The 20,569-nt window shown below is 40.8% G+C and overlaps 1 protein-coding gene across 2 annotated transcripts; it reads right to left on the bottom strand.

Moving 5' to 3' along the window:
* Nucleotides 1-28: 28 nt before the first annotated feature.
* LOC119914468 (syntaxin-binding protein 1) lies at nt 29-20,434 on the bottom strand (the record flags this gene model as incomplete). Of its 2 annotated transcripts, XM_038733780.1 has the most annotated exon segments (15): nt 29-2,530; nt 7,514-7,671; nt 8,976-9,130; nt 10,730-10,815; nt 12,753-12,854; nt 13,144-13,253; nt 13,774-13,912; nt 14,063-14,143; nt 14,222-14,287; nt 15,189-15,249; nt 15,376-15,483; nt 15,653-15,783; nt 15,955-16,039; nt 16,610-16,758; nt 20,331-20,434. In XM_038733780.1, coding segments are annotated over 14 exon segments (1,487 nt in total), but the record flags the coding sequence as incomplete, so codon positions are not given.
* Nucleotides 20,435-20,569: the final 135 nt, after the last annotated feature.

Genomic DNA, 20,569 nt, shown 5'->3' with positions numbered 1-20,569 from the left:
ACTAAAAAGTAAAGAATTGAGTCTTTAATGTAATGGAAGCCAATTTATTAGACAGCCTTAGTACATGTTAGGTACACATGGAAGTATTGTTTGTGCTTCAACACTCGCAAACATACAATCCCAATAAGTTAAACAGTTTTAGGACAGACTAATGTATTTATTATTTTTTTCTCTGATAAATAATTTTGATATAAATCAATTAATTTGACAACCCTATAACCCTATACAACAGCAAATTATAGTAGAAAAAAAAAAACACAAAGTCAAGCGTTTGCATCACAGAAAACGCATTATAGTGCAATATACAACTTGTTGGCCAGGAAAGGGGAAGGAGGGGAGGAAATAAAAGTGAAAAGGGTGGGTTTAAGTTTTTTGCAAAGCCATTCGCCATTGGAGGGTTTTACATTGCACCAGAGGAGGAAACGGATAAAGTTCTTTTTTCTCAGTTGACGACTAACAGCTACAGCTAAACATCACAAACACGGCGGCTTCACATTGGCATCTTTAAAGGAAAAGTATCACTACTTCGAAGTCAGAAAATTTCACCAGTCGACAGTGAGAGCTAAAACAGCAACATATGGCATATACACAACACTACTCAGTGCATGGCTCAATTAAACATTACTAACCAATGATAAGACTTATTCAGACAGGATACAATACTGAAATACAACTGGCCCTTTTAATATTCATTAAATATCAGCAAGCAACGGCCTTTTCCACAATAAAACGTGAAGTTTCTCTGGACAAAGGAAAACGTGGCAAGTAACTACTTTACAGTCTCGGCAGCCGGAGGAGGGGTGTTTCTGGCTTTTTTCTCTTTCCAATGTTTGCTAAACCAAGTGTTTTTAAACGTATACTTAACCAGAATTGTATGCGTTGAGTATCAAACACAGCAACGTAACCTTTGCCTCTTTTAACTTGTCGCAAGCTAGCGAGTAACGTTAGCTTTCTCATTATCAAACATCTATTGTGCCAAGCAGTACTTCGACTTTGTATCTGTGATCCTGGAGGCAAGGGACATAGAAAAAATGGATCTGAGAAAGTAACAAGTTACAAAGATTTTTTCCTCCACATCAGTTCATCCACTGCAGGAATACACTAAACTTCCTTCACACCACAAAGTCACTTTTCGGCAGATCACACGAGTTCCCAACAGTTAAACATTTTCAACTTTATTCAAACAAAGTTTTTCTCGTCGCATTGCCTAGAATAGGGCTAACGAGCAAGTATCTGATTGTTTGAGTTTTTCCCAATGGGGGTGTCCTAACCTGCTACGTGACTCAGCAAACAGGCTAAGACACTCTTGCCCTGGTTCCAAGTTTCGCGTAACTCCAACATATTTTCATTGGACAAAATCAACCTTGACGTTTCTGTTTCCCCTCCAGTCAACGTGGGCAACATTGCTTGTGGTACATGTGGACAATTTTTTGCCCTCTATTCATTAGAGCTCTCTGTACATTGGGAAGAGGTGTTACAAGATGGAAATTTGCAGGAGGACAGCTGCCGAGGTTAGCTTGGATACACATACACGATGGTTTCACCGCGAAAAACTGTATCAAAACATCCTCATCACTTCTACCACTCCATAAGCATTGTCCACTTATTCTCTGTCCAACTGTGCCCAGTATGTTCCAAAGAGTAAAATTTTTTATTTATTTATTGTTAGCATATTTTTTGTGCACAACTAGCGCAGTATTTTGGAAAAATATACCTAAAACACTGGCAGTTGAGTTTTCACACTGTTTGTTGAGTAGTGGATAATGCTTCAGGAGTGGTTTGAAAAGTTTTGAAGCACGTTTTTATACTTTTCGATACTCAGAACAAAGGTTTTCAGTGGAGTATCCAACATCTTAGGAAAAAGCTAAATGCTAAATGTGGCTCCCAGAACACACACACACACAAACACATTAACAGTCCACACAAGTCCAAGCATGCTACTGAATACGAACATCTTAAATGGGCTGGGGGGGACTCCTCTCTGATGAATATATCTATATATATTTATATATTGCCTGTTGACTGATATGATATATTTTACAACATCAACCTCTCAAACTGCATATCCCTCCACCCGTTCCCAATAAAACTCACACTGGGGAGGAAACCCAAAGGAACAAACGAGAAAAACCTTTACACATTCTAGCAGGTTTCATAGCATACAATATTACATTTTGGTACTTTCAGTTTTAAATGGCCTTCTGTTCTGATATTTAAACCTTTTTAAATAAGCTTATCTAGTTGCATCCATTGTAAAACATGAGAATACTTGCAACAATTTTATTCTTTGATACCACATGTATGTTCTTTTTTTTTTTATCATCCGAGATGTCTTTTTTTTTTCTTCTCAAGCAAGATGCATACACACTTAAAGTAGGGTTTTGGTGGGGATGTTAAGGGGGTAGTCAGGGTTAAGGTAAAGCGGAGAGAGATGTGATATGAGGATTTTAGCTTGTCACTTCCTCTTCTGGTTTGTTCATGGCCTTGAGCTGCTCCAGCAGGGTGGTGGGGGTGAAGATGTTGGTCGATCCTGGAGACACACACATGCATAGAACACACACACACACACACACACACACACAGCATTAGATCTGCACGTTTGGAAATAAACTGATGACAAAAATGTGTTTTCAGCTCTTGCTATGAATATACTGTAGATGAGGGCAGGCTCACATAATGTTGAAAGTAAAAATAGAAACACTGAGCAACCCAAAGTTATAAAATCATAAATCAATTAGCCAGAAGGTTAAAATGGATCACGTACCAAAGAGTTTGAAAAACAAATTCTAAAGGTGGGAGGTAACTAAGTACTTTTACTGTACTCAAGCACATGTTTAGGTGCTTCCTGTATTTGTAATATTGTAATAGTGTTTTTCTAACCTGCATTTCATTTCAGAGGGATACTTTGTACTCTATATTTCACTAGATTTATCTTATAGCTGCAGTTACACTGCATATTCAGATTATGCGTTCAACTGAAGCTCATAAAACATCTGTTGTCTAGTAAAAATCTTGTCTTCAGAAGAATATCTTTAAAAGTCCTGAAAACTGTCTTGCTTCAGTCAATTTTAGATATTAACGAAGAAAAATGTCTCAGCTTGTGTAGGAACGTGTACTCTTTTAACTGATCTTAACGTGGGTAAATCTCCAACACTAGAGGTATGACCTTGTATGTCCAAAATCAAGGATTTTCATTTTATTTCACTTGTTTTAGAGGTGAAATATTTTAATCTTGATTTTTCTGTGTAAAGTAAGATGGAAATGTATTCCACTTCAATACTCTTGAGTCTTTCCCTCTACAAACATACAGCCTGAGACAAACCCATAAAGCTGTGTTAAATCACATGCAGCTGAACAATATGTAAGCACAAAAATCATTGATGACACCACACAGCTCTCATACATCTCTCATACCTATTGGAGCAAAAAGCAGTAGCTGGGCTACTAGCAATCCTGCAACACAAAAATTGTCCACACAGCACAGCCAATCAGGTGTTAGAAAAATGTACACATGACAGGTGTGGGCCTTTAACTAAAGAGCATGCATAATTCAGATAGCTAAAAAAATACTGCAAAACAAACCAAAGCGGATTGTCTCTACATGTCCAAATCCAAAACCAGAAAGTTGCGTCTATTGCTATAAATATGAAAATGTGGAAATCTACTACTAATAACACAGGGATGAACTGTTGTGACAGCTGAAGACACATTTCAGACAAGGTAAAACCTGGAAGGTGCTAGACTGGAGTAAAGCAAACTTACTGCTAAATTTGTTTGTCGTTAACCAGATTTACAGATTGATTACTGCCATCTTAATTCTTTGTCATAAAAAAGCCAAACAAACCATTTGATTTACTCCTCACACCTGCTCAACATTATCAACAGTAGCTGACCTACATTGATTTGTTTCTGTTGCAAAGCTGCGTGTTTCTCCCAATTTGGTTCGATCAGCTGCTTTACCTCAAAGACATTAACCTACAGTCCAACTAAACTTGATCCTAGGAGAGGTCTGAACAGGAAGTAGAGGTAGGTAAAGGTAAAAGCAGAAGAGAAAGAGGCAAGCCCATCTCGAGTTGGGTTGTTATGTTGATGTGGGGGTGGGTGTTTAGTGTGGGTCACGGAGGTCAACGTCGGACTGGCCTCGCCTGCTTCTCTGCTGTTCCCCAAACACACAGCTTCGTGGGCCTTTTTTGCCCCAGAAACACAACACTGTGACATTGATCTCCAACGCCACTAAATTATTACTGTACATGTCTAGGTTTTAGACCAAAATAGCATAACAAAAACAAAGAGTTTGTTTTAGTAAGTGATGGCCATTTTGCTCAGGAAGTGTTGAATGCAGCAGTATGTGTGGGAGCAGCCATACTGCTTATGGTGAAAGCTGCCTACAGAGAAAACCATAAAACCAAAAGTTGGTTTGTAAACGATATCGCTTTAGCAGATTAGTTAGGGATGAGATGGATGCCCAGAACTACAACGTTCTATCTTTCTATCCAGTTTTAAAGGTTCAGCGTGCAAGTTTTAGTGGCATCTAGTGGTGATGGTTGCGAATTGCAACCAACGGCTCAGTCACTGCTCAATCCTCCCTTTTGAAAAAGCGCAGGAGGTGGCTGACACACTCAAACAAAACTAGAGGAAAACGTTTCCGGCGTCAACTCACACTGAAGCTTCAGTAGCGGAGCGTTCAGCCTACACGTTGTTAATGTGTTGTTATTGTTAATTTGTTAATTACTGGGCTTCAACTATGGATAACAGCTCTCTGATAGCCCGTTCCGCTCCGCTCTCTGCAGGCTAACGTTAAATATCCACACGGAGCATTTCAGAATGATTTGCTGACTTGTTCAGATTTCGCTTATTTGTTCAGTTGTCCTTTATTTTTGTGCTTCTATGGTTAAGTAGCTACGTAGTTAAATTGTTTCTTTTTGTCTGTTTTAACTGTGTTTATTGTTGATACACTATCGGGAGTCTGCAAAGGGTGTTTTATTTTGAAAATCGACCGGATTCTCTATGCCGTTCTGTGTCGGACTTCCTGCCTGGTTCATCTGCTCTGTGCTGCTTGACGCGGCTTCTGTCAAAAATAGACTGGCAGTGAATATTGAACTTCAGCAAAACTTCAACAAAAAAATCAAAAATCAAATTGTAATTGCAATATCTGGCAGAAAAATCGCAATTATATTTTTTCCCCAAATCGTTCAGCCATAACGACTACTACTTCTTCTTTTTCGTACGTTTTCAGCGTAGTGTCGGAACCTGGATGAAACGCACTCTGTAAAGCCATTTGTCCATTTTGGGCTACTGTAGAAACATTGCGGCGCAACATTGTGACTTCAATGTAAGAGGACCTGCAGTGTATGTAAACAGACATGGTTCATTCTACGGTAATAAAAACAAAACGGTTCATTATGTAAGGTCTTTACACGCCACTGAAAACGTAGTTATGGATATTATATTGCATTTCTGTCAATAGATCCTCCTAAATATTACACACTGAACCTTTAATGGGAATGTGTTTATAAAGGTAGCCTTACTAATAAATTACAGAAACAGGCAATGAGGTAGTCATGGATATTTATGCAAATAGTTATTATTTATTACCTCTGCCAACAAGGTTATGTTTTGATTTTTGGTGCAGATAGTGTCACCTTGTGGCTATTTACAAATCACCTAACCTTCTGAATTGAGGAATAAGAGTTAGTTTCCCTTAACAACTTGGTTCAAAACAAATCTATAATCGATTTCCTGACAGAATTTTAGGCACTTTTTTCAACAGTTGACATTTCAACACTACACATTTTATCCAGTTATTAAAAAAATCTTTTTCCAAACCATTTTACTTGAAATAGTTGCCAAATTCTTGGAAGTGTGGCCTATTTAAAATAAACTGCCGGAACCCTTAAATGCATTTAGACAACCCATGCATACATCAACTGCAAAAGTTTTCATTTAAATGGACAAACCTCAGTGGCAATGAGTGTGTGTATTTGAATGTAGATTAAAAACACTAAACATTTTGTATTTTGGTTCAGCTTCTGAGTTAAGTTCTTCAAGAGCCTGTATATGTTTCTGTGTTCCTGCATCAATAAACTGAAAATTGAAAGTCTGCTAGTTACTGGTGTAAGGGATGAGTTTTGGAAGGGTCTCCCTGCATTAGGGGGGAGGAGGGGTTAGTGCCATCTGTTTGACATGTGAGGCATCCTTACTTTTTATTAGGTTGCTAAAGCGTATCAGGTGGAACATTGCTACATTGCCAGACTCTGTCAGCAGAGAGGCATCATAGAGGCCATGCTACAAAGGGCAACTTTTGGGGCAACTGAACTGAATTTTCTGAAATCATTGTTTTTACCTATGTTGCCCCCAAAATTGCCAGGTGTGTCAGCACCCTGAAAGTATTATTATGATAAAGAGGATTTGTTGCAAACATTTAGCACCCTCTGCGGACGAGCCATGAGCCATGTGAGCATGTGATGGTAGGCTAAGCGAAAGTGACATGGACGGAGTCAGAGGACTGGGAGTCAAAAGAAAAACAAAACACAAGGAAAAAAGGAGAATCCTTCTTTAAAATCCAACATCAACTCTAGGACCTGTTCTGAAAGAAACCAGTAACAAATCAAGGTGATTGTCTTTGCAAAGGGTAAACTAGAAAAATAATGTGACAGGAAAAACTGATAAAGATGGATCTCGGGGTAGATTAAATCTGGAGTGAGATTTCAAGAGGCTCAAAGGGCCTTTGGGTGGCTGTCGAGGGCCGATTTAATCCACCCAGTTGAGATGATGGGAGGAGGCAGCAGGGATGGGGTCACGACCCCCTCAGACATGGCCGCTCTTCAGCACAGACTTTGCTTGGGCTGAATTCAAATGTCCACCCTCTGGACTCAAGGGCCCTGCGGATTGATTTATTGTACAAAGTTGATGTGCTCACCGTCAGCATGTCAACTTTGCGAGGCTACATATGTAAACCCCTAATCAGACACATTGCACACATATTGATGCATCTTAGTGTCAACTTTCTTCTAAATATTTCTACAATATTGTATGGTTAAATATTGTTTCTATGTGATGCAAGTAATATCTCCTACTTGTATGGGTTTTGGTTTTTACATTTATAGCTTATATATTGTTGTGTCTGCAATTTTAAATTACTGTTGGGTGAAGTCTGCACCTCAAGCAGACTCTCTAGAAGTCTGCAGAAAGCCCACATGAGTCCCTTTGGGAACTTGGTGAATTGTGGATTTGGACTGTGGTCTGCAAGTGCGGTGAAGACATTTGGATTCAGCCTTCCTGTATTGACACCAGGCCTCCCACTCTGATTGGCTAATGCTCAGTATACACAGACTGGAGCCTGACAGAGCAGTCCATGCAGTGAGGAGAGGTCGGGGGTACCCATCCCTGAGGGACACGGGGAGGAGGAGGGTGGAGTTACATAAAACAGTACTGAGTGTTCAAAGAAGAAGGAACGAGGAAGCCCTTGTGCTGTGAAGGTTCAGAAAGGGCTTCTTTGCACGGCTGCCTTTACTTTTTTCAGTGTGATTTCTCTCTCCCTCCCTCCCAATCTGTCTCTGCCTCACTCGGCTGAGGGGTCTGCGTCCTCAAAGGACACCCTAGTGGACTCTCGGAAGTCAGGGTGCTGCAGGTCCGATAAGAATTTGGTGGGGGTGAGCAAGTGGGTGGCACCTGTGGAGGAACAGAGGCGGCTTCACCACTCATCTCTCAGCACATGCCACGCCCCCTCCCCCACTCGCTCCAAAAAACAAAAGGGTTAAAACAAGCAACCCGTCGCACAGCACATACACACAGAGACACACTCGTCCACCGACAGGTCACACACAGGCACACGCTCGCCATGTTGCACAGACACATAAAAGTTGGACACACAGACACATAAGAAGAAGACATGGCGCGGCTGCAATTCAAAGACAACAGTTGTTTTTAAAAGACAACAGCTGAAGCAGAGCACAACAAAAACTAACAAGACACTTTTCCATTTGTAACACAGACTGGCTGGCGAAGCTTTAAGACATCAAACAAACAGTACAGAGGGGCATAACATAAAGGGCTATTTTAACAGAACACGTTGCACACAGTAGGCTGGTTGTAACAGCTATCTGCAGCTACACCTTCCACAGACACGGGATTACATGTGAAGTGTGTGGTTGTTAGGAAACTGATGTGTGTGTATTGGGGATTTGTGTTTTGGGTGGGTTCTGTTCACAAAACTTGAACATACACCTGAGTTGTCATTTTGTCGTTACCTGACGTAACATTACTGAAATATCAAATCACATTTAATCTTCTATTGATTCTAAAACTATATGCTATTTTTAGGTCTAGCTTGCCAGTGGTGAATATATTATTTTGGTCAGTGACTGTTTTTTTTTAACTCTTAAAAACTTGGATTATGTTGAAAAAAGGACAATTAATTTCACCCCATGCTTTGACAAACAAAAAAAAATCAGATTCTGATAAGGTCACGTCTTATAGAGCTTAATCTTTCCTTTTATATACTGAATTCACACTTCCACCTAAGGGTTAGACTGTCCACTGTTCACCTGACTTACAGTGGTTCCTTCCATGCTTCCTTTCCCCTCCATCTTTGTTCATTTTTAAGCTGTGTCCCGGTTCAGAAGCTGTGTCCTCCAGAGGGCCTGAAGGCCAGACTCAACCTGCACCTGCCGGTCTGACTTCACACAGTCCTCTGAAAATGCTCCACATGACGTGGCTGTTGAATTAGGACGCAGCTTTTACAGACACGTCCAATCTGTGGTACTCTAAAGAGTAACTTAACACCAGACTGAAAAGCAGTGTTTTACTGCCCCTCTCAGGTTGGAAGTTTCAATTCCATTTTCAGGGGCTGTTAAGTTACTCCTTAAGGTTGTCGTGGATGTATCTTTGACTAGCCACGGCCAAAGCCTACATATATGAACCCTCGTTCTTTCTCTCAGCTTGCGCTCAGCGGCGCCTCCTGTTGCACTACTCACCAATAACGGCCTCCCACTTCCCATTGGCCTGTGTGACCTCATAGGCACAGCGCATCTCACTGAAGGACACGCCACCGATGATGAAGACCATGACACGTGGGCCAGTGCGGTACTCTCCAGGTGTCTTATTCTTGTGCCAGTGGCCGTACCTAGCACTGCCAGAGGAGAAAGGAAAACAGTGTCACGTTATTACAGTTTTATAGCTCGGTTTTGTTTTGTTTTTTGGCATCTTCATTGTTTTTTTTTTACCATTCTCTCACAACAATATTTTGTGAGTAAAATCACATTACCCACCAATATTATGGAAAGATGATGATGCAGTGTATGAAGACAAATTTAACCGCCACATATTGTTATGTCAAATATCTGCAGACTATAGAAATTCACTTTTGATTTTCTTTTCTATTGCTGGACGCAGACCATCTGACATCGGTGTGTAGTGTGTTTGTCAACCAAGAAAGGATTATAGAAAACAAGAGCACAAACTGAACATATTACGCTTGGGTCAGATGTCTTTATATAACGGACAGAACCTTATTGCAGTTGTGTTTCTGGACTCCAGGTGATTAAGTTCAATATTCATTATTCTTATAGCTCTGTTTTTTGGTTCCTCCTCTCTGGTTTTAGAAAAGTATGAGCTTTGCTCCAGCTAGTTGCTAACTTGTTCTGCCGTTTGGTGCTGGGCAGGTATTGTAGAGTGGATTTACTAGAGCTTTTTTTCACCAAAAACAGTTGCCTGTTGCTGCCAAAAACCACACTATGAGAGCAATAAGAGTGAACCAACTGCTTGAAAACCAAAACAAAGCTCTGTAGAGCTGAGGGAAATGTAGAGTTGGTGATAATTCCATGGGTTTGTCTCTATAAGCAAATTCTTTCATATTACACACATGACTATTTGATACGTTTATAATATACAAAATATTAATTATAGCCAATGAAACCAAATAAGCTGACTTAAAGCCAAGCATCAGAGGTTTCATCCGCATCTGTGCAGCTTTCCTCTGACTAACCTATATGTGTACTAATATGAACCTCAGTGCTGGGTCTGTCGGGGAAGGACAGCCAATGAGGCAGATCAGTTTGTAATGGAAGAGGATTTGATGCTGAATCAATACAGGCCAGAAACTTCCACACAGGCAGGAGTGTATTGATTAGTGGGGCTCAGTGTGGCTTCATCACACCCCCTCATAGACAACCACGCACACACACACACACACACACACACACACACACACACACACACATGCAAGGAAGGAAACATTTCAGCAGTCTTTTACAAACTTTTTTTAACTTTTTACCTCCTGTGACTGCAGGTAATTTTATGAATCCAATAATTTCATGAGATTCAAATGAGTCAGTTTCAAAATGTGTAAACATCTATCGTCAATTTCTAAAAAGTTCTAATTATTAGATGCTCCTGCCCAGTTTTAACTCCTCTATAGATGTTGTTCCTCATTAAAATATATATATAAGAGTTAGTGAATGTCTGAGCTCTTATCATGCCTCCTATCCTTGCAATGAGATCTGTACACGGCTCACTAACCTGCCACTCTTCAGCATCACCTCCTTGCCCTCAATTTATATCAAGTATTGATCGGTTAGACTCATCTCCCTTCCCAAATTACTATTGATCTAATACCATCATTTCTGGCTTTTTAGTTTGAAATGGGCTGCTACTATACAATGAGATGGAACACTGTGTGCATATGTGTGTGTGTGTGTGTGTGTGTGTGTGTGTGTGTGTTTGTGTGTACCTGACTGCAGTGGTGCTGAAGGAGGCAGAGGAGCGGGTGGAGATGTAGGGGTAGTGCTTGGTGTCCAGCTTATCCTCAATAGCATCCTTCGTGGGGGTCAAAAAGACAAAACAGATCTTTGACAGCAATACTGTCCGCCTTCACCACGCACACAAACACACATCAATAGGGGCTTCACAGTTGTGTCATGTCTCTTAGCAACCATGTGTGGCTCCATCATGGAGGTCCATTGGAGAATTGGCCTTGCACAAATAAGGGGCTAAATATAGCTGATGATAACCAGGCTGGAAAATCAGATATTTGACTAAGGTTGTATAAATGTTGGGTGTACATCAACTGAAAAGCAAACAATTCTGTTAGCCTAAAATTGTTCGTTGTTTTTAGATCCACAATTTAGGTGTGCTTGAAGAAGAAAAGAAACACACCTACTGCAAGGATGTTTTTTAACTATAAAGAAGAGAACCTCCAATATAGCTGCTGGACAGCAGGTTAAAACCCTATTTGTCTTAAAAACACACACCAAATTAAATTTACAGTACTGTTTAAGGCAGGTGTGGAAAGTGCTGTAAAGTAAAAGAATTTTCAACCCTAACCCTAGTTAATAGGTTATTTATAGATAGATTTATCAATTAGTGAGAGACAGAAGAAAAATCTAATTATTAAATCAAATCATAATTATATACTGTATACAATATTTGGTATGACCACCCTTTGCTTAAAAACAGCATCACTTCTTAAAGGCACACTTGCACATAGTTTTTGTTAGAACTTGGCAGGTAGGTTGACATCTTGGAGAACTATCCACAGTTTCACGCAGCCTCAGCTGCTTCTCTCTTTTCATGTAATCCCAGACAGACTCAATGATGTTGAGATCATGGCTCTGTGGGAGCCATACCACCATTTCCAAGACTCCTTTGAACTGAAAATAGTTCCTAACGATTTTCACTGTATGTTTGGGGTTGTTGTCATGCTGCAGAATAAATTTGGGGCCAATCAGATGCCTCCATGGTGGTATTGCATGATGAATAAGTATCTGCCTGTACTAATCCTCAACTACATTCCAGAAATGCAGCACCAAACTTGCAATGAACCTCCACCATATTTGTGTACTGTTGCCTGCAGACACTCATTTGTATACCACTCTCCAGCCCTTCACTGAACAACCTGCCTTCTACAGCCAAATATTTCACATATTTACTTATCAGTCCAGAGCAACAAACTGCTATTTTTCTCCAGCCCAGTTTCTGTTACTGTGCATAGGTAAGTCACTTGCCTTGTTTGTCAGAGGTATGGCTTTTTGGCCGCAAGTCTTTGATGAAGGCCACTTCTGACCTCCGGACAGTAGATGGGTGTAACAGGGTCCCATTGTTTTCTTCAGCTCTGAGCTGATGGCACTGCTCGACATCTTCTGATTGTAAAGGGATGATATGTTTTTCTTCTGCTGCAGTCAGTTTCTTTGGCCGTCCACTTTTCTACGTTCCGTAATGTTGCACGTTTCTTTGCTTCTTCAAAAGATCTTTGACAGCACATCTGAAAACCCCTGTCTGCCTTGGAGAGACCTTGCTGATGCAATATAACTACCTTGTGTCTTGCTGCTGTGCTCAGTCGCCATGGTGTACGACTTTAGACAACCTCACCTTGTTAGCTGAGTTTGGCTGTTCCTCACCCAGTTAGATTCCTCCTACACATCTGTTTCTGTTTCAGGTAATGATTGTGTTTCAACCTACATATTGAATTGGTGATCATTAGCACCTGTTTGGTATAACTGTTTAATCATACACCTGACAGTTCGCCTAAATGTCTGACTTTGAGCAAGTTTAACTAGAAGGACTGATACTGTTTTAAAGGCAAACATTGATTTGATTTAGATTTGTCTTCTGTTCACTCACTTTGCATTTTGTTTATTAATAAATACAATCTATAAACATGTCTATTTTGAACCCATTTACTTTACAGCATTTTTTCCACACCTGTCTTTTGCGCAATACTGTATATGACTAATGAAATAGCCCTTCAAACACACCTCCATGATATCCTTGACCAGTGGTGTCCAGCGGGACAGCTGATAGGTCTGTTCGCTCACACGCTCCTTCCTGTCCAGCTTCTTTCCTCTGCGGAGGGTGGACTAAAGAAGAGACAAAGACTTGAAAGAGAGAATGTGTATAAAAGGACAAAAGCATTGGTGACCACAATCACCTGTAGGTCTTTCATATTGTCTGGCAAGATTTCATCCTTGCACACTGAACGAGGAGAGGATATTGTACAGACATTGCAAATAAAGGTGAGTGAGAGGTACAGGAGTGCAGACTCATAGTGCACATCAATCCCAACGAGATGATAGAAAGCAGACGGCGATACTGAGAGAGAAGAAGAAAAGAAATAAAAAGAGGAGCGGCACCCAGGGAGGACCTTACATCTGTGACGATGGGGACGCCCAGGTGAGCCATGTTGGTGATGATCTCACTGTCCTCAGGGGGGATCTGAGCATGCTGGATCAACTTGTTCAGGTTCTCCTCCGTAATGCCTGAACACACACACACACACACACACAGCAACTTGCAACTGAAAAACATGTATGTTTACATTTAATATGTTGAGTTTGTTCTGGGATGGAGCCCCAGAACGGCAGGTTTTGTAACTTGAGTGCAAAAATAAAATCGTTATATTAAAACTCAAATCTTTGTAATAAACAGGAAGTATAAAATATACCTTTGAACAGCTTATTATTAGGTTATGTCTGACCTAAGAACTAACTTACTAAAGCTTTAGTCAGTGACAAGAAAATCTAGAAATTATTATAATGTTCAAGTTTTAACTGTGCAGTGAAATATCTGGCTAATGTCCCTGTACAATTCTGTACAACAGGTCCTATGTATTGTAATGTAATTCTAATACTCGCAAGTCTGAGATGATATTTAAAAGGGTGATCAGAACAGCTGAAGCAACAATAAAGAGTGCAAATAATTTAAACAAGCAATAAAAACCATGTAAAACAAAAAAACAAAGTTTAGCAGTTTTTACAAGATTTAGATTTGATTTCTTACCATTCTTGAGAAAAATGTAGAGCAGGATGATGCGGATCTTGTCATATGTGCTGACGTTGGCATCCAGCAGGATGGGCACGATAGCTCTCATGGGGTCTTTGATCTTCTCTCCCTCAGCGTCTGTGCCCATAGCCAGATCCTGTAACACAGAGCGCAGGTATCATATGTTTGTCATTTAAAACCCCTGGAATACACATTTCAAGGGATTATAAAAGCATTTTAATGACTGGAGACTTCAGAAAGCCCTGTTATCCCCCGCTTTCCTCTCGTCTCTCGCCTGCCCTCTCACCTGTTCCACACGGCACAGTTTGTCCACTGTTCCCTGGTAATGCTTCATACAGTCCTCAGCCAGCTGCAGATGAGTGGAGTACTGAAAAACACAAAACACGCAGGTTCAGCATACACATTTCTGGAAAACTCTCCCTCTCTCACACACACACACACACACCTTGCTGAGCTCCTTTTGGTACTGAGGCATCTTCTTCAGCATCTGGGACAGGTCCCTCATTGTGGTCTGAAAACAAAAACAAAAGCTAAAAGTGTGATGATGTCAACATCAGGGCAAGATATAATAAAATAGACATCGAAATTATTAATATCGGACCATATTTATGTTGGATTTTCTAATGGCAGAACAACCAGTTGGCCACTCAACACTTGAAGAGTTTAGTTAGAAAAGTAATTTATTCTATTTGGAAATAGAAAACATAAAGCTGTTCCTATTTGAAGTCTTGATCAACTAGATTTGATTGAATCTAATAATTATGAATTATAATCCTGTTTGTCCTTTTTGCTACAAATGTCAAAAGAAACAAAAGATAGAAACAAGACTTTTAATTTCTACTGCCAAATGATGCTGACAAAAGTTTTTTAATTAATTAAATTAAATACTGTTTACATTTTCTGAAAAGATTTTACATGTTGGGAAATAGTTTGCTTTCTTGCAGAGAGTTAGATGTACCTCTCATGTCTTTATGTTAAATGTGAAGCTACAGCCAGTAGTGAGTTATCTTAAAGACTGGAAGCAGGGGGAAACAGCTAGCCTGGCTGTGTCCAAACATAATCTGCCTACCAGCACCTCTAAAGCTCACTATACTAATATTATCTCATTTATTTAATCCATCCCCAAAAATGTAAAAACAAGTGGTGGTTTTACCAGGATAGCTTCCAGTCTTTATGCTAAGCTAGCCTAACCACCTGCTGATTTCAGCTTCATATTTAATGGACAGACATGGTGGTATCGACCTTCTTATTTAACTCTCAGCAAGACAATGAATAAGCGTATTTCGCCAAGATATAGAACTGTTTCTTAAAAATGAGCAGTTGATCACTTCGCACCACTATCTTGTCAATACTGTATGTTCAGACTATACACATCATCTAATCAACATTTTCTGTTGCAGCTCCCTCTTCACCTTCTCCCCAGTGTTCATCCGCTTGCTGGCAGAAAACTCCTTCAACTGGCGTGTCACTTCCCTAATGACAAAACACAAACAGCAAAGGAGGAGCAGCAACACATGAGAGAAAGGTCGTCATAGCGCTTAATTCAGTATTCAAAGACTGAGTGAAGAGATATACAAGAGTATGAAAACAAGTACTCACTGGGACACCTCCGCTATGTGTTTGTGTCTCAGGCTCACCCACAGGTCATCGTCTTCATGCAGCAGAACCTCCTTCTCACGAGAGTCTCCGATGCCACTCGTCTCATACCTGAAGAAAAACAAGACACACATCCTGACTGAAACAAATTTAGGTCCACATTTGTGATTGAAGCTGATATGAATATCTTGTCCGAGTTTTAACCAACACCTTAATTAAAATTGAAACATAGCCCTCACAAGTAATCATTTTTCTGTTTTGTCATTTGTGTTTTTCATACTTGTACACATCGTTTTCGATGGGCAAGAGGTCGTAGCCCATGGCCTGGAAGGTGAGTTCATGCAGGACAGGAGAGACGGGGTCAAACGCCCTGTCCAGGATGATCAGCTGTGAGCGAGCCTTATCTGGACCCTACAGAGAGAAGGACAAACAGATACAGGAATAAAAGGTATAGCTATAAGATATAAAAACGTACAACATGTCTTACATAATACATGTGATAAGTACATTCTCAGTAACAGACAACAGGTAAAAACAAAGCAGGAATATATGGCGACAAAAAAAGTATTCTCCTGAGCTTACCTCTCCCATAGTGGGGTCATCAGCCTTGTAGGCGTCCAGTTTGTCCTGAACCAGTTGGGCCAGGGTGGCATTGTCCTTGTACTCGCTAACAGAATGACAGACAGATGGATGGACGGATATTGGACACAAAGATACACATTCAAGCAAGCAGATGAGCAAAAACATAAAGAAAAGACAGAAAAAAACATTTTGATAACCAATACTTTTGGAAGCATTTGAGTGGCAGGCAGGTGTGTAAGACCTCTGTCCCTGCTGCAGTTCCCAAAAGGACACAGATCTCAAAGGGGGGAAACATTCATTTAAGCAAATATGCTGAATCAGTGCTCTAATAATTACATTTAATTACTTTTTTAATTGATTGAGGTCTGTCAAGTAGTGAGAATGGACAGAGAGAGCTGAGCAGTGTAGACAGATAAGGGCAGGGATTACAGCTGAACAGATAATAAGTCAGCCACCGTTAAGATGACCCATCGCGGCCGCTGTAGTTTTGATGTCTCCTGAGCTCGATATGAAAAGAAATGTGGTCTTTCAAATTTTCACACTTAGTAGTTCGACAAATGCAGGCCAACATCTTCACTGTAGCGCCCATGGTTAGCTTTAACACCTGATCTGTCCAAATATTTCCTTGACTTCTAAAATGCCCACTGCCGCTCACCCTCGGTATCTGACGGCAGGGTACTCCTTCAGGGTGGCGCAGAGCGTGGCCAGCTGCTCGGCCAGCCTCTCCATCACCGGGTTCTTCAGCTGGGTCTTATGTGGGCTGTAGAAACTGTGGAAGGCGTCTGCATTGTCCAGAGAGTACACCTGAACACACAAACATGCACACAGCGTAAACATTGCCTCAGCAAAACAGTTTCTTACCTACCTACTTTTGTTGATTTGATCTTTTCCACCTTCCAACATCCTTTTTTTACTTAATGTGCACAGTCTTTGTCTCAAAGAGTTGCTGCTGCTGACTGAAACCCTTTGTGTTTTTAAATTCATGAACAGATTCCACCATATAAAGACTAATTATTGATCTGAACAGAGTTTCAGCATCATGTAGAAACATGAACTGCTCTGTGTAAAATGCAGCAGGACACAGTGCACAGACAGCATGTTATCTTGCTGTATTAAATACAAGCTGGAGGTCTTGTGATGATATCAAACATAGCTGATTTACATATTCTCTCCTCTTCTGTTATCTTCTCTCCTTTGTGTTTATCCTCCTTGTCTTATCTCTCCTGCCGTTTCCTCTTGTTTCCTCTCCTTCTCTCGTGTCCTCATCCTCCTCGCGGTCCTCTCATCTCCTTTCTAAACCTCTTCTTTCCTCTCCTTTTTGTTTCCTTGTTTCATCACCTGCCACCAATTCTCTTCTGTCCTCTCACCTCGTCTCCTGTTTAATTTCCTTGTTCCTCCCATCTCCTTTCCTCTTCCTGTGTCTCCTTATCTTTTCTACTCTTCTACTTTCCTCATCTGCCCTGTTTCCACTACATCCCTCCTCTTTCCTCTTTCATTTGTTTGTTTCCTATCCTCTCATTTCTTTTTGCCTCTTGTCCTCTTGTCCTCTTGTTTTGTCTCCTCTACTCTCCTGTCCTTGTTTCCTCCCCTTTTCTCATACATGCATCACACCACTCCCTCCTCCCACCCCATCTGTCCACGGTCACATGCTGCTCTGCAGAAGCGTCCCTTTGTTAGCCCGTTTACCATTGGCTACCACTTGCTGTGTGGATCCTGACTCATCCAATGGGGCGAGCGTATCAGCCTGTGGGCGGGGCAATGAGGCAGCACATAGCCTGGAGCAGAAAACCACTGACTCTGAATTAATCATAGTAGACAGGAGGGGAGTAAAGCATTGTGGGCCAAACAGCATCTTTATGAGAGAGAAGGATGGGCAGAAGGAGAGATGTGGAACATAGAAGGAGAGGAGGGGGAGTGGAGGACGGGGAAAATTAAGAAAAATATGGTTGGAGGAAGGGAAAGAATAAATATAATAGGAAGAAAAAATGAAAAGCTTGATGAGAGCCGTGAGCAGAGAGAGCACAAGCAACATATAAAAGAAAGGATGGAGAAATGGCGAGATAGAAAAAAGAGAAAACAGGAGGAGGAAAAACATGATGGAGGTAGGAATTTGGAAATATAGCAAAGGTGGAGAAGCAATGTGACAAATGTGAGTCTTTTTGGAACAATCTGGCAGTAAACAGAGTGACTGGTGAGTCAGCAGCATTATGCCAAGAGAGGGTTTTTGTGTTTCTCTCTCCTCCCTCCATCTCTTTCTATCCATCCCTGACTCAAACAACCAGTAACCTCGCTGTTACTATTCCTGTCTGTGTCCTTTCAGCATCTCTGTCCTACCACCTGTCTTTATCGATTTCCCGCTGCATTTCTTTGTCTCTGGTTTTTGCTAGCAAACAATAAATGTGAATCAACTTTCATTCATTTCCTGCTAAGAGGAGAAAATATGGAGCTAATTTTCTGCCAAGGCTTAAACAATCAAAACATGTTTTAAAAATGCCCTACGATTCACTTACAAACACAGTGTGGTTTGCAAAACAAATAAAACATTAACAGACATGCATTTTGTTGTGGAAATATTTCACATAGTTCTAATACATCATGCTTCAGAAACAAGTACAGTCTTATGAGTACAAAAATATATCCTACAAAGACAAGATAGTATCATGTGGCATTTGGCACAATGTTTCCGCTGTGATTGTGCTAAGGAGTTTCTTACAAATGTCCTAGTAATTCGGCAAACAGCAGGTGGCACTCTGAGTCAATTTAACTGCCAGGGGGGTTGAGCAGAGCAGAGGAGGGCAGATTGAACCGCCGCTGTCAGCCACTGTGGACAAGAGGATGACAGCTGTTCATGCCAAGTGTGCAGGGGGTGGTTTTTTATATAATTCACCCGTTTAAATTATATTAACGCTTAATGTTATGCATGACTGACAGGTGGGTGCCCTCTCAGGAGGCTTGCCGCTAGGTGGTTCAGCCACCAGGTCTTATTCAGCCTGCCTCAGCTCCAACTCTTTGCCTACTTTTGCATTAGCCAGAGTCAGGCACTGCCAAGATAGTGATGGCCGGCGCCCACATTGAGCTTCACAACGGCTCTTCAGCAAACCCTCAGGAATGCTGAATGCAGGAGTGCTGTGCTTTGAAGCCAATTTGACATAGTGGCCAAATCATGGAATTACAACTCCCAGCTCCGTGACGTGATGCACACCGGCCCCAAAAGACTTTTCCCATAGACTTACATTGTTAAAGAGGTCATATTATGCAAATATTCAGGTCCATAATGTAATTTAGGGGTTGTACCAGAGCAGTTTACATGGATGAATTTTCAAAAAAAACATATTTTTGTCATTCTGCACATTGCTGTAGCACCTCTTTTCAAGTTCCTATTGAGTTTATGGTCTCAATCGCTAGTTTCAGGTCTTTTTTAATACAGCATGATGTTCATTTAGTAAATTGTGGTCCCATTTAGAGGAAAATAGACCTTAAAGCAGAATATGCTTCAGGGCGGGATTATTTAAGTCGTTGCCATGGCAATCAGGCTCAGGAGTGATTCGTACCCACGGCACTGTGCAAATTTAAACAGTGGCGTTGAAAAGGTTATTAGGAGTTGGCGGTTCACTTTTTCTGGTGAGTACATTTAGTTTTAAGACTGTTGTTCGCTACAGAAAATTGTGAACCCTGTTAACATGACGGTTAACCTGAATTACAGATGCTAAGCAAGTTAGCTAGCTCCATACACGGCCGAAAGCGTTATTTCCATTTTGCCTGTGTGCGCACTGTAGTTCTCTACATAGAACTCCATAGAGAGGGAGTGGTGAATGAGTAATGATTTTTGGATACAGCACTGGTAATTTTAAACCTGTACCTAATGCTTTTGGCTTCATATGCCACTGAGCAGCTTCTTTTATTACATCCATGCACTTCAGAAACCTATGGTTGACGGTCAAGGACATGATGTCCATGTTTTATACAGTCTATAGTCCACAGTGGCTGGCAGAAGCCTCTCTGCTCAACCTCTTGGCGCACTGAAATTGACTCATAGCGCCACCTGCAGTTGTGGGGAGCAAATTACTCAAGGCATTTGTGAGAATCCTCAGTACAATTAATCAATCAGTGTTTGTTAGTGATAGTAGTACATTTGTAAAACATGTTTTTTTTTGTTTGTTAGGTTATGGAAATTAGCTTCATAAGAAAAGAAGGTGAATATGGCAAGGAGGGAAAACAATCCATGGTCCAGATGTGCACACACACTGTTTTTGTCACATTTAAAAAGACATTTTTATGCCTGATTGTGTTTAAGACGTCTAAATCTAAATAAATGAATAATCAGCACAAGTGCAACCATCATTACACAAGACCATTATGCACCGTTGGATATTTACCTGAGACTCGTAGGGCAAGAAGGCGATGTTGATCTCCGTCAGAGTCTTGATGGTTTTGGAAGCGCGGCTCTTCACCAGCTCGTTGAACAGAGGATCAGGGCAGGCTGTAAATTGTAAATTAAATAGAATTCAAATCTAGGCATTTTTACGCATAGAGTTCCAATAACATCTTAAAATATGTCGTTTTTTTAAGGAACATTTGGTCATATTCGTGGGGTAAAAACACCACTGAGTTTGCA

This window comes from Micropterus salmoides, unplaced genomic scaffold (genome assembly GCF_014851395.1).
Source record: "Micropterus salmoides isolate LMB-PRFRI ecotype aquatic unplaced genomic scaffold, ASM1485139v1 Ms_hic_scaffold_20, whole genome shotgun sequence".
NCBI lineage: Eukaryota > Metazoa > Chordata > Actinopteri > Centrarchiformes > Centrarchidae > Micropterus > Micropterus salmoides.
This window is presented reverse-complemented; position numbering and strand designations above follow the sequence as displayed.